Below are 15,139 nucleotides of genomic sequence, written 5' to 3'. Positions count from 1 at the left end.
GAAATGTGACTTTATTTTTCTTTTTCTCACTAGCCTGACCTATGTCGTGTCGTACTAAATGTCTCATATAAATGTGCACGCAATAAAATTATTTTTATACATAAAAAGATACATAGTTACGGTATATCAAGTGATAAACAACTGACGGGACGAGAACTCTTTAAACCGCCCGGAATCGGGTCGAGAAAATGGTAAAAAACCCCGACGTGACGTATGAGCAACTTTCGGGATCAGTCTCGGAGGCCACGTACGAAAGATAATGCGAATCAGTTACTGTCAGAACTTCCATAAAATGTATGTTATGTAGCGTAATCGATCGGTCTCGCCGTCGCCGTGTCTACGCAACGCCTATTACTCGCATTGGATAAGCGCGCGCGCGCCGCGTTGCGCTCGTGCAAACGTCACTAAACATGTCAGCTGCCTCGTCCTCACCTTGTCACAATCCGCACGCATGGATCGAGTGTTGTAACGCGATGCTCGTGTGAAATTACGAGTTCGTGTTCACTGGTAACATAATGGAAAGCCATGAAGAGGACAATTTAGAAGAGCTGCGCTCTACGGTTTATACATTCCCACAGAACGTGCAAAATGTGATCGAGCAGGTTAGGTTCCTCGTGAATCTATTGTCAAATTCGTCGCCTTCCTGTAATTACGGTCGCACAATGTCCCTTCTGTCATTTCGACATTTCGAGACATTTGTTTCTCCTTCGCGAGATATCGGACGAGCACGTGGCAGATAAAATTCTCTCGTTTGAGCTTCCTGCAAAAGTTCCTCTGTACGATGTATGATTCTTTCAATAAAAGTATTTCTCTCCATGCCTGTCTTTCTTTGAGCACCAATATCATTCACGCTCACAAATGTGCGATTCATCAAGGACAGTTATTAAGATTGTAAAACATGTCTTTAGATTATAAATATTGAATATTTGTTATATGAATTTCACAATTGTGATGTTATTTTTCATATCACACAGGTTTTACCTAGTAACGACCCGTTGGATCAGTCGAATTTCAATGTGGTGGACTATATAAACTCTTTATTTCCCACCGAACAGTCTTTGTCAAACATTGACGATGTAGTGAATAAAATGGAGTTTGAAATACATACTATTGATAAAGAGATACGGTCGGTGGTACGTGGTCAAACAAATGTAGGACAGGATGGTAGAGCAGCATTGGAAGATGCACAAAAGGTGATAAGGAAGTTATTTGACCATATAAAAGATATAAAAGATAAGGCTGAACAGTCCGAAGAAGTGGTGAAAGAAATTACAAGGGATATTAAGCAATTAGATTTCGCTAAGAGAAATCTCACAGCTTCGATTACAGCTCTGAATCATTTGCACATGCTTGTGGAAGGAGTAGATACTTTGAAGTGTGTATTATATAAATATATCACATATAAATATACCACATACTCAGACATTATTTTAAAAATTATATGAATATTAATCATGTTTTCTCTTGATTATACTCCAGAGTATTGACACAAAAGAAACAATATGGTGAAATTATTTTACCATTGCAAGCAGTGATGGAAGTAATGCAACATTTTCATAATTACATGGATATACCACAAGTGAAGATGTTATCTGACCAAGTAAGGGTATAAGCTACATCTCCTTGGTAATTTGCAGAATTAATCCTTTTAAAATGTTAACTTTTTCTAATGAAAGGTACGTCAAATTCATGTGGAGTTGGCCCAACAGATTACAGCAGATTTCAAGCAGGCCTTTTCAGGCCAAAATCCAAAGCACTTTAATCAATTAACAGAAGGATGCCTAGTGTTATCAGTATTAGATCCTAAAGTGAAGTATGTATATCGAAAATTTATATTCACTTACATTATTAATGTCAACGACATCAAAGCAGTGAGAGATTCACTTTTTCCCTCTTTCGCAGGAAAGACCTGCTTGTCTGGTTTGTAAACATTCAATTGCAAGAATACGCGCATCTATTCGATGAAAATCAAGACTTTGCATGGCTGGACAAGATAGATCGAAGATACGCGTGGATAAAGAAACATTTACTCGATTTCGAGTCAAAGTTCGGCACTATTTTTCCCCAAGATTGGGAAGTCTCCGAACGAATAGCGATACAATTTTGCCACGTTACACGCGAGGATCTTGCTAAACTGATGAACAAAAGACGTGGTGAAATAGATGTTAAATTATTGCTTTACGCAATTCAGAGGACCAGTAACTTTGAGTCACTCTTGGCAAAACGTTTCGTCGGTAGTACTTTGGAGTCTACCGATGCCAAGAGTGCAACAGTCAGTAACGACTTAGCCGAGCAAGTACCAGGAAATCCTTTTGAAGAAAATGAACAGGTATCAAAGTTATTTTTAATGTATCATTGTTATGTAATTACATTTTTATCGATAAATCGATATTTTAGAATACATATCGCTTTTTCATTTTCATTTAGGCTGAAGTTGAAAAGCCAAAGCCGTCCCCGTTCGCAAATCTTATTGGAAGATGTTTCGAGTCATACTTGAATATTTATATAGAGAGTTTGGATCGCAATTTGGCGGATCTCATGGACAAATTTGTGTCTGATGCTAAAACACAACCTCCGGGCGCTAAAGAATTTGACGGTATCGAAGGCCCTAGCAGTGTTTTGAGTTCATGCGCCGATTTGTTCGTGTTTTACAAGAAATGCATGCTGCAGTGCACACAACTGAGCACCGGTATTATTATGTTAAGTCTCGCTGAGACTTTTCAAAAGTATTTGCGAGAATATGCACATAAGATCCTGCAGAACAATTTACCCAAGTGAGTGTAAGAATTGCATAGATCAGGACAATCTCAGAATTACTCGTATTCAACAATATTGTTATATAGAATCGCAGGTAGTGTAGGAATCGGCACGAGTATGAGCAACATCACACGTGACTTTCGTGATCTGTCAACGTCAGGTTTTATCCAAAATTTCCAGAGCTTTTTGAAAGAGGGAGAAACTGCCAGACTCAACAAAGAGGAACAATCTCGGATATGCTGGTAATTATTTATCTATATAATTATTTCCTATTTTCCTATTATGTCCTATTTTCTTTTTTAAAGGAAATAATTATAGAAATATATCATTTTCAGCATCTTAACGACAGCGGAGTATTGTTTAGAAACGACACAGCAATTGGAGGAGAAGCTGCGCGAGAAGACAGATAAATGTTATTCTGGAAAAATTAACTTGTCTCAGGAACAGGATATCTTTAATGAGTACATTTTTTTATTATTAATTCCTACATATGTAATATTATTAATCATTCGACAGTTTACGCTTATTTATTCCTGACAATTATTTTCAGTGTGATTAAGAATTGTATTCAGTCGTTAGTTCAAGATCTAGAAACTGCTTGCGATTCTGCTTTAACTGTAATGACCAAGGTAAATTATACAGAAAAGACCTGCAATTGGCAGTTACATATAATAGCGATGCTATAAAATATTTAAAATGCCATATTGCATTGTTTAAAAAAAACAATATAATAACATATTACATGTATATGTGTTATGAAAACTATCTAGTAATATCATACGACAAAAATATATTTTTTTATAGGTACAATGGAGTTCAGTGGAAGTTGTAGGTGATCAAAGTAATTACGTTAATACTATAATCGCGCATCTTCGACAGACAATACCCACTATACGAGATAGGCTGTCTTCTTGTAGAAAATATTTCACGCAGCTTTGCGTTAAATTTGCGAGGTAAAATGTTTACTGCACATACGCGGCGTAAAAATGCGTAAAATTTTTTCAAAGTTTCAACCTATATTCTACACTTATTTCAGCTCTTTTATACCAAAATTAGTACAACAGTTGTTTAAGTGCAAACCATTGAACACTGTCGGCGCCGAACAATTGTTGTTAGATGTTCATATGTTAAAAACAGCTTTGCTGGATCTTCCATCGACGGGTTATCAAGTACAAAGGAAAGCTCCGCTAGCGTATGCAAAGGTAATTGAGTAATCTACAAAGTTAGATGAACGTTAAATATTGATTTAATACTTTTTTTCATCTCCTTTATTATGTAGGTTGTCATCAAAGGAATGGCAAAAGCTGAAATGATATTAAAAATTGTGATGTCTCCAATCGAATCTCCAAGTGACTATGTAAAACAGTGTAGAATGCGATTGCCTGACCTGCCGTTCTCAGAGTTCCAAAAAATCTTGGACATGAAGGTAACTTTTCTTATATATAATACTACAATTGTTTGTATATTCAAGTGAATAAATATTCAATACAGAGAATTTATATGTATTTTATAGGGATTAAAAAAGACCGAACAAGTTCCATTGCTTGAGCAATTCAAGCAACTTGAAAATGCGGATGCCGCGTATGCTGCCAAGAGTCATACGACACACGACAGCCCCGAACACGAAGTTGGTAGTATTAAGAGGCTAGAAAAACTTATTAAGAAGATTTGAAAATATGAAATTAGAATATTCATTACAACTGTATATATTTAAAGCAAAAGAGAACGGGATTTTTCTTATTTTATTTTAGATTAATATAAACTCTTTATATACTATATAGAATGGAAGAATGTGTGAATATTGGGATGCTGTCGAATAAATATAGATATAAATGTTTTATCCTTTATTATTTGATAATCTGCAGAAGATACAAATGATATTAACCTTGCTTCTGAGCGAGTTCCTTAGCCTTAGCTTTTTCCAATTTGGCTATCCTTGCTGCAGATTTACTTCCCCAGTATACCATCGCCCCAATGATGTCTGATTTCATCATATCGGTCATTAAAGTTCGTCTTTATAGCTTCTACACTCTTTGCAAAGTTGGCCCTATCACCAGAATCCACCTGAAATAAACAATGACATATCAGTAAAATCAAAGTATTAGTAGAGAAATCAAGATCATGAAAATTTATGTTAGAGAATATTTTTTCATATATCACGATGTTGTCATTGGATTGGCTCTTATTGTATTCGTCATGTAGATTGATACATGTATGAATAAAATATAAATAATAAGAATCGAGTTATGTTCATAACTAGTCTGCATAGCATACTAGTATTGCATACCGAATTTTGCATACCTAAGTAAGGGCAATTGCTGTGCAAGTCTTATGTCACATCAAACGTCCCAAGCGTGCTTTGCGTTTAATGATGCAATATGGGACATCCATTTTATGACACAAAGCAGGGAGGAATAATATAATCTATAGATAAAGAAGCATAACATGCAATATTATATTATTGCGAATACTATTTGCAAAAATACATCAACATGAAAATATAATATTACTCAGTGTCATGTGTCATCGTATGAACAAAAATAATGTCTTTTTGTCCTCAGGTGAAGAAATTCAGTCATCATAGTTAAATAATATAAAAAGTTTGCATTATACATCATATATAAGAAATTAAATCTAACCTCCAATAGGATCAACATCATGCGCAATGACAACCAATTGAGCTTTCTTTTGCTCCACCAGTATGGTCACTGTATTGGTTCCACTACAAATAACATTTGGTCTTTTCATCGATGTATCCCCTTTTTTCGTAACCTTTTGTTCAGCTCTTGCTTTCAGCCTAGTCTTCTTCATGATTGCAGTTTTCAGTCTATATTTTTCCAATACTTTGAATAGCTATGTAGCTATAATGACACAAAAACAATGCCATATCACATTATTCTCTATGTGAGATATCAAAAAGTATTATAAAAAGATATTTAGACATATATTTGTAAACATTACCTATTTATTTACTTTTTATAATTTGTGAAAATTCATTTATCAGTGGTGGGACCTTTACCGTTTTTTTAAAATGGTCTTTTGCCTTTATATTTTTATGTATTTAGCAAATTTCACAAATCTACTTAAATCTCGTTTCTGTTGGATATTATCTATATTGAAACATCTTTTTAAGTACATGTGGCTATTTTGCATTATATTCTTTTTTTATTTTAAATTACAAATGTACCAAATTAGTTTGACTTACCAATTCCAAAATTTCTACTCCTCTTTTCAAAAAGTAGGTTGATCATCTTTTTTGGCTCAATCTTCTTTACTACCAAAAGTGCAGCAGCTACTTTCTTTCCCATCTTCTTTGGCTATATACATTAAGTAAAAAAAAAAAAAAGAGTACAATCAACTATCCTTTATCAATATCTTTCTGATGAAAACAAAAGCAAACAACATTAACTTAATTGCAAATACATGATTAATTTTATTAATGATTGCAAACTGAGTTTAAGTTTGATATATAAATGTATATATTATACTCATTACTTTTCATTAATAAACAGAGAGATTAATAATTTGCAGAGATTTACAGATTCATTTTTATTCAGTGGAAGAGTATAATACAATATAAAAATTATATATATATTCCTTAAAAAAATATTCTTATTAAGTTTAAGGAATCGTTTTCGCATTACAATTAAAGATTAATTGTAACATGATGCAACTAAATCATAAGATTTCAAATATTATATATTACCGAATTAAATTGTGTTAAATAATATTTGTAATTACATGCTATAACATTGATTTTAATAATTATCGCAGGGAATTATTGATTTAACTGGTTGTTCAATAAAAACATATTTTCTGGTTATATACCGACATAACACGCTTACATTTTGAACGTAGATATTTCCTACTAATAATGCTACTTGCCGAAACTATTATTTATATATAATAAATTTGTAAATTTACCTTCTTTTAGACCATTTTTTTAATTTGAAATTCAAGATTTCTTTTGATTTCGTCGGATATAACAGACGTCTCGTCAGACACAACTTACAGCTTGATTGTCCGCAACCGGCAGTGATGTGCTTTAGCAAGATATTTGGTCTGTTCTTTGTAGCTGCACTGTTGAACTGGTGTAATAAGTTAAAGTGAGACAAATATAGGCTTTTTCATTCTAGCTTATTGCACCAGTTCAGCAATGCAGCTACAAAGAACAGACCGTTTCTCTCACGCGGAAGCTTCCATGCGCATGCGCAAGCTGCGACGTCAGGCTGCGTTCCGAAATACACTGCCAGTCAGAGAGAAACCTGAAAGCGGCCAACACGACATTTCCTGCGACACCGACTTTCCGCACTGGGAAAGGACGCCATCTGCATCCATTTTGAGAGGGGAACTATGATGCTATATCCACTTTCAGGTCTCGGTGGTAAAATCTGCATGTGGTGGAAGTCCGTGCTACATCCATTTTCAGTTTATTACAGGCAGTTTATGTCCGTGCTGCAACCATAGTTGCCATCTCTATACCAGACTATGCCCGGAGGTCTAAAAAGAGCGGGGGCAGGGGAGGGGGAGGAGCAGAAAAATAAAAGTACGTATTAAATGTTAAATCTTCGAATACATGTTGCCGTATCAAAGTCTCCTTTATAATAAACGATTTGACATGTCTGGAGACGCATGATGTATCGCATAATGCCCGCATCCCGTTCCCTTCGTCCTGCTTCTCAATTCAGCATCCCGTCCGCTCCAGACATTCGCTCGTGGCACTGACAGTGGCCGTCGGTGAGCATTCGATCCGCTCGGAGGAGCACGTGTTAATTAACGCTACGAGACTCCGATTATAAATATCTCGCAAGTCGACGAAATATTTGAACTTTTAAAAAAGACATCAAAGAACATCACGTTGATGTTGTCATGGGTGAAATCTCACCCTGGTATATATTTTTTTATTTTCGAAATAAAAAAAGCCAAACGAATGCAATTAAATGTTATTTATCATCACTGAATATTAGATGAAAAGTAGAAGAGTTATTGTCCGCAGCGGATAATCTCCCTGTATAAAATGTCGAACTGAAACATATTAAAAAGTATTGACATTTTGAATATTGACATCTGAATTCTGCTTTCTGATCCGAAGAAAGGGACTAAAAAGTATTAGTTCTCATTAAATTTCACTGCGCTAAATGCGAGATGGCAATGGTGAATGTTTCGCATCAAAAAGGATTCAATTCATTTCAAATATGCCTTCAATCGTAATCGATAATTTTCAAATGCGAACTTTCGTATTGAAAAGTATTCACTACTCCTAATTGTTTTCGGATTCAGAGGCATACAAGATTTTCACGTTCTATTCCCCGTCGCATTGAAAAGTGTTGGCCCGCGATCCAATCTGAGATTCCCGCAAAGCAGAATTCACGACAAAATCTCGTGAATGCGAAACAATACTTTTAAATACGACATTTTATACAGGACTAACATTTAATAAGAACGAGACAAAATTCGCATAGGATGAAATTCTCTTTAACGCTACCATGCTACCTTTAATTATTCTCCGAAAACGGCGTCACAACTTCAACACTCTGTACAATTAGTTGCTAACACATTTTCTAATCGTACACATTCCTCTTTAATTATCATAAAGCTAACAAATGTCCGATGCTTCGACAGAGTAATTTTCTTTATTTTCAGTAATCAATAAATAGAGTGCATCAATATCGCATACAGTTGACAGGCCTCTTAGCATTCCCTTCATCGTTTTGGAACCTTCGAGACAAGAAGAGACGCCCAAGGGCAAGTTTCTCCTGCTTCAACCGCCGCCGAGGCCCGCAATATTTACATCGCGCCGATTGTGTTGATCGGCTCGCGAGCGACGACACTTTTTGCCCTTCGTATTATAATACTCGCGCACCTCGTGTATTCGACCTCATTCCATCAACAGCAGCCGTGCGCGACGCGCTCGTCACTTCCGTCTCGTATAATTGAAAGAAATATATCTCGTCGGTCCTTGAGATACTCAATCAGCATCGCGTCGGCATTGCGTTGATTAACCACACGGTCGAATCGCGAGTATCGACATTAGTGAGCGAGTGAAATCCGGAGGACTCCAGCAGCCGGAAAGCAGGACGCCGGCAGCAATACGTCACGTTTCCAGGTATGTGGAATAATTTATTATGCGGGAGGTCTCCGATAACGAGAGCGGACGTTTGACGAATTTTCCGGGAATAAGAAGTCGGAATTTAGCGCTCGGCATTTACGATCCGTCATCATCCGACTAGTAATCATAGACACTTTATGAATCTGCAATTACTCTCGTCAATCTCTGTCTGTCTAATTATTTATTGCGTTATTGTATACAAGAGATATTGATCCAGACAGAGACGGATAACGGTCCATGAACGCGGATCTCTAATTCATCATGTTCTCAATCAAATATTCTGAATAATTCTCAACCATGTGAGTATACTGGTCTTGTGTAGAATATTCAACATCATACCGCTTATTAGACTGCGACCTTTTTTGTTTTCGGTCAGCGCTTCTTTCAAGTCTTTACTCTCGTTACGGGATTTAAATTTAAATGTCCATTCGTAAAAGAGTATTTTCGAGAGCACATAACTGTTGTCTCCGCTTCTTGTTGTCATTTTTTTTCGTCAGCTCTTTCAAGAGCTCCTATCTAGATATTCAATGTCAATGAAGAAAAAAATCGTAGTGAATATTCTCCGCTCATCCCAACCAAACATTCTTTCTCTACTGCAGCTTACCAACCAAGAACGTTAAATTTTTGTTCCAGACGTTGCGGGAAGCAAGTCCGGCTGACGTGGATGCCGCACCGGAGGATCCGGTTCGGGCAGAGCAGGGTCGGTCGGAAGGTAAAGTTTACAAGTTTCCTACACATCTGTGTTTAACCCTTTACGATCTTTGCCTTTGTAACTTATTCCTCATCAGCTCTCTTGAAAGCTTCAAGTCCCATTTAAATTTTCAATGTTGGAACAAAAATATAAAGATGAAAATTCCGTATCAAAATATATCCGTATTTTCGATTCGTCCCGATCAAAGATATTCTCTCTCTACCGCAGATTATCAACCGAGAAAATTATTTTTCTGTTTCAGTTGTTGCGAAAAGCAACAGCAATCCGGTGGACGCGGATGCCGCACCGGAGGATCCGGTTCGGGCCAAGCAGAGTCGGCTTGAAGGTAAGTTTACAAGTTTACTATAGTCTCCTCTGTTTGACCCTTGGCGATTTAGAGCTGGGATATAATTTCCGGCTCGATTTGAATTACAATCGCAGAGGGTAAACTACTTTTTTATTCACCCACACTCGTTGGTCAAAATCTTGGTCTATTGATCTGATGAGCAAATGTGAATTTTTTGTTACAGAGTTGAAGCGGAACGTGGTCGGCTCTGACTGCAAGTCGTTTCGGTGAGTCAAAATGAAAAGAGAAACAAAATTCTGCATGACGGATGTGGGACTAAAAAATATCGTTCGAGTCAATGCAAATTGCAAATAGATTCTTGCATGTGTGTATTTGTGACGTTGACTAAAATACATTGCTCGAAACAATCAAGGGATTACTTGATCGATAGCCTGCATTACATACGAGATTTAAAATACTGAATGATTCTCTTTTGATGTTCAGTCATCTGAATAAGAGATATTCATATGTACAAACGCGATACCATCATCGGTTGTTTTATTTTTATTTCTCAAGCGGGCCGCAGAATTACTTAACGATTTAATTATTTGACAATATTCAATTGTCCGTATAAAATATATTCATACCTAAATGCCGATATCGTTAGCTACTTTTCTTTTATTTGCAAAACAGGCTGTAGAATTATTTGGCAATATTGTCCATTGATCCACGATCCTTATTGTCTCGAGTAGCGTATAATGCGCGCAGAAATTGCACCAGCGCACGCCGAGCTTGAGGTATCCTCGCTCGCGTGCCTTTGAATATCACGACTGCGGTTATCAAAATACGCGTTTTTACCCGCGCTGCTAACAAAGAAGGCTTAAATTCTCATTTCGCCAAAGTATCGCGAACGTAAACTTCGTCATAACGGAGCTCATGCGTGAAAACTTTGCCCCGTTCCTCTTTTTTTGCGCTCCCTGGGGGCGACCGGTTTCTGACTGTCTAATCTTTCCTCGTGTGCATTCGCGAATATTTCACTCGTAGATATTGATACTCCCACATTTTGGCGACTTTTCAGACGCAATCGCGAAAAACGCTGTAAAAATCCGTTGAACGTGTCAATAAATTTTCACACAGTTCTTGCTCTTCGCCGATCAACTTTATAGAGTCCGTTTCGCAGCGCGCAAAAAGTTTTCACCGATGGCGAGTAAAACGTTCGTTAATTGACGCAAATATCGCCGTTCTAATACCGCGTATCGACCGCGTCGCGGAAGTGTGATGAAAGTGTAGCATCAACGTGAGACGCGCTGCAAGATGGATGTTGCGCGACATGGAGAGCGGCAGCGGACATGGGCGGACATTAGTGGATCTGGTTGGATGTAACAGGACATCATCAATATTATCATCGGTGAGTGTCTGACTCAATGCTCGCAGAAAGCCCTTTTATTATTACATTGTGCATGCCGTAAATTTGCATTGACTCTTGTAACGAAAAATATATTCCATGAATTATTGCCATATATTGTTGCTGTATATTATTGCCATATATTGCCATGTATTCTCGCCATATATTATGGCTACTTGAAATCGCGCGAGCAATCGAGAAAACTGAATTTACCGGTAATCGCAAAGGCGAGGCAGGAGTCACAGATGGATGGTAGCAGCCCGTCTCAAGGCTGCCCGATAACAATACTGTTGCTGCAATGTAACCTTAAACAAGAGCGGTCTCCGGTCATAAGAAACTTTCTATCGCGGATTAACCCTTCGAATGGAATGTTCTCAAGAAGCGCTCTAGAGATAAATGCTAGTTAGCGAACTTGATGGATAGTAAATTTAACCTACAATATATCCCAAACGGCGCAAGATACAGGCACGTTTTTTTGCCACAATATAGTCCTATTTCAATCCTATTCTCACCATAAAGCTCGACTCCCAATTCACAGTAGAAACGGAGATATTAACAGTAAAGGTAAACAATTTAACCATCGATATCTTCTAAACGGCTCAAGATATAGGCACGCTTTTCTGCCATAATATAGTCCTATATCAACACTATTCTCACCACAAAACTCGACATTCAATTCCCAGTAGAGGCGGAGATATTAACAGTACAAATTGAGAAACTTTAATCTTCGATATCTCCTAAACGGTTCAAGATACAGGCCTGTCTTTTTGCAACAATATAGTCGTGTATCAACCCTATTCTCACCACAAAACTCGACACTCAATTCCCAGTAGAAGCGGAGATATCAACGGTACAAGTTGGAAAACTTTATCCTTCGATATCTCCTAAACGGCTAGAAATACAGGCTTGTTTTTTTTGCAACAATATAGTCGTGTATCAACCCTATTCTCATCATAAATTTCGACTCTCAATTCCCAGTAGAAGAGGAGATATCAACGGTACAAGTTGGAAAACTTTATCCTTCGATATCTCCTAAACGGCTAGATATGCAGGCCTGTTTTTTTGCAACAATATTGTCCTGTATCAACCCTATTCTCACTCTAAATTTCGACTCTCGATTCCCGGTAGAAGCGGAGATATTGACGGTACAAGTTGAAGAATTTTAACCTTCGACATCTCCTAAACGGTTAAAGATACAGGAATGGGTCTTTGTCTCCTAAACGGCTCAAGATATAGAAACATGCTTTTACCACAATATAGTCCTATACCTATCCTATTCTCACTATAAAGCTCGACTTTCAGTTCCCAATAAAAACGGAGATATTAACAATGTGCAAGACCGTACTTGTCAAGTACGCTATTATGGTTGTAGCACGGACATGAACCGCCTGAAAATGGATGTAGTACAGACTGCCAGTACATGTAGGTTTTACCGCCGAAACCTAAAAGCAGATGTAGCATCGTAGTTCCCCTCTCAAAGTGGATGCAGATGGCGTCCTTTCACAGTGCGGAAAGTCAGTGTCACTGAAAACGCCGTGTTGGCCGCTCTTATGTTCCTCTCTGGTGATACTCATCGTCCCTCTGCCTCCGCTCCATGCTCAGTGGCCAAGGCGACTATCGCGATGCGTTCAGGTTCGTCGCTGTATAAGAAATCAACTGAAACGCACCCTAGCGTCATATTATCATTAAAATTTTTTCCTTGTTTAATAATCACTTTAAAATATATATGTTTATGCGTTATTTATATATATATATGTATATATATATGTATATACATATATATATATATAAAACACAAACATATATATTTTAAAGTGATTATTAAACGAGGAAAAAATTTTAATAATAATATAACGCGAGGGTGCGCTCCAGCTGATTTCTTATACAGCGACGGACCTAAATGCATCGCGATCGTCACCTCGGCCGCTGAGCGCGGAACGTTGGCAAGGGGACGGTGGGTGTCACCTTTTGAATTTCGTCCGAAATATGCAGATCGTCTCCAGCTCTGGTCTAAACGGCAATTACTCATCTCAATCGGTGCCTGTTTTGCCCTGATTGGTTAAAAAGTAATCGTCAATCGTCAATCGCAATTGCAATTCAATCAGCAATCGCTAGTCTGATTACTGCTTAAGATGTAAATTAGGTGTATATAGGCTGCATTCGGGGAGACACTATTTAGCGCTAAAAGCGTGCTCTGTCCTTGTTCAATTGCAATAAGTAACAAAGACAGAGCATGTTTTTAGCTCTAAATAGCGTCTCCCTGAATGCAGCCATAGAGATCCTTAAGCCCAAACTACGGATTGGGATTGAATATTGGATTGAAATTTAACCAATCAAGGCTAAGTTTACTATATTTGAGATTATTTTCTTTTCTCCAATTGGTCAAATTTCAATCCAATCTCAAACCCAATCCATAGTCTGATACGGGCTTTAAACCGGCCCCTAGCCAAATTAATTTGATACCTTTGTAATTTAAAATAAGTAGAGAATATATAATACAAAACAGTCACATGTCTCATTGAGAGCGAGCGTGACATAAACAGCGCACTAGTCTACAAAGCCCGAAGATCACGAGTTCGATTCGCGGCAGAAACGCATACGATCGCTCTCCTCCCGGAAGGTAATGGTAAACCATAATAAAACCGAAATAAAACCACCGAAAATTATATCCCGCTGCCTAGTAAAAATCTCTTCTGATCTCTAAGGCCCGGTTCTACAACTTACTGTAAACGAAGTTTAACTCGTTAACCCTAGTTTAAACGAAAAATTGCGTTCCACAACTGCCTTAAACCATGGTTAACGTTGATTTCTCACAGTTAAAGTTAAACCCAAAACTTTAGGCGTTTAACGAATTTAAACGAAGTTTAACACTGCAGCACCATCAATTTGAGAAACAAATTTATGACTATCCCACTTTTGGAGTTCAGTTGACAAATATATTGAACGTTTGAACACCAAAAAGACATGGCTTTAGAATACATATTATCTTCATCTGAATATGAAGATTTTGAAAACTTAATTTATCGACGGACAAGAAATATAAGAATAAGACGACCATCATATTTGGGAGAATTTGATAATGTCGATTTTCATGCACGATTTAGATTTTCAAAAGAATCTGTTATTGCAGTTCTAACAGAAATCAAGCATGAAATTTCTCATAAAACAGAACAGTAAGTATATAAATTTAATTTAAAATATTGGGTTTTTTGCTTCGACAGATTATATTCTAAAACAGAGTAACAGTTATTTATAAAAGTCAATTATTACATGATAAATTCAATCAAATCAATAATATAAACTAATTGATTATTATTAACACTGGACTTCCACCTTTTAATAAATTAATATTTATATACAAATAGAGCAAATGTTAATGTTGGTTAGTATTTACTTGATACGAAACAGATATATTGCTCTCTACTAGGTATCATAGCATCCAGCTTATTTCAATTTTCCCTCTTTCCACTTTTAGAAACAACCAATTATAGTCTACGTTTGAAAAGAAAGAGAAGTCTTTGACAGTTTCTTCATACAGACTATAGGTTTAAGTAAATTACAGTTAAAAACACGATGTGGAATGCGATATAAGTTTAACTATGCCGTTAAATGTAACGTCAGTTCAGATAATCATGGTTTAAACTTGATTTTGTGGAACTGGGCCTAACACTGTCGTTCGGAATCGGCGTTAAACTGTTCCGTATACATGCGGATAATTTAAGTGCGCAACGCATGTATATTGAAAGAGATCAAAACAATGCCACATCACAATATATATTCTCTATGTGAGATATAAAAAAGTATTATAAAAAGATATTTGCAAACGTTAGCTGTTTTTTATTTATTATCTAAAATTTGCGCAAATTGATTGATAGTGGGGGCGGTACTTTC

General features: G+C 36.9%; 2 protein-coding genes across 2 annotated transcripts; one reads left to right on the top strand and one right to left on the bottom strand.

Annotated features, from left to right (window-relative positions):
* The first annotated feature begins 335 nt into the window (after positions 1-335).
* Vps53 (vacuolar protein sorting 53) lies at positions 336-4,595 on the top strand. The gene is made up of 13 exons (XM_011144148.3): positions 336-602; positions 975-1,375; positions 1,480-1,600; positions 1,677-1,813; positions 1,903-2,329; positions 2,428-2,774; positions 2,844-2,999; positions 3,093-3,218; positions 3,308-3,386; positions 3,562-3,710; positions 3,794-3,959; positions 4,037-4,183; positions 4,271-4,595. Exons 1-13 carry the CDS (start codon positions 516-518, stop codon positions 4,427-4,429), a joined length of 2,502 nt encoding a protein of 833 aa, XP_011142450.1. The 5' UTR covers positions 336-515; the 3' UTR covers positions 4,430-4,595.
* On the bottom strand, positions 4,589-5,568 carry LOC105184989 (60S ribosomal protein L7a). The gene is given in 4 exon segments (XM_083287594.1): positions 4,589-4,712; positions 4,714-4,821; positions 5,059-5,181; positions 5,431-5,568. Coding segments are annotated over 4 exon segments (444 nt in total). The 3' UTR covers positions 4,589-4,637.
* Positions 5,569-15,139: the final 9,571 nt, after the last annotated feature.

The sequence above is a fragment of the Harpegnathos saltator genome, unplaced genomic scaffold (genome assembly GCF_003227715.2).
Source record: "Harpegnathos saltator strain DR-91 unplaced genomic scaffold, Hsal_v8.6 scaffold467, whole genome shotgun sequence".
NCBI lineage: Eukaryota > Metazoa > Arthropoda > Insecta > Hymenoptera > Formicidae > Harpegnathos > Harpegnathos saltator.
Note: the sequence above shows the minus strand (reverse complement) of the source record. Positions and strands in the feature narration are given on the sequence as shown.

Excerpts from the sequence above, each read along its gene's own strand:
- Vps53 (XM_011144148.3), top strand. The coding sequence starts at position 516 with ATGGAAAGCCATGAAGAGGACAATTTAGAAGAGCTGCGCTCTACGGTT. Across the intron at positions 1,601-1,676 it reads TGAAGATGTTATCTGACCAA|GTACGTCAAATTCATGTGGA; the intron begins GTAAGGGTATAA and ends TTCTAATGAAAG. Across the intron at positions 2,330-2,427 it reads CTTTTGAAGAAAATGAACAG|GCTGAAGTTGAAAAGCCAAA; the intron begins GTATCAAAGTTA and ends ATTTTCATTTAG.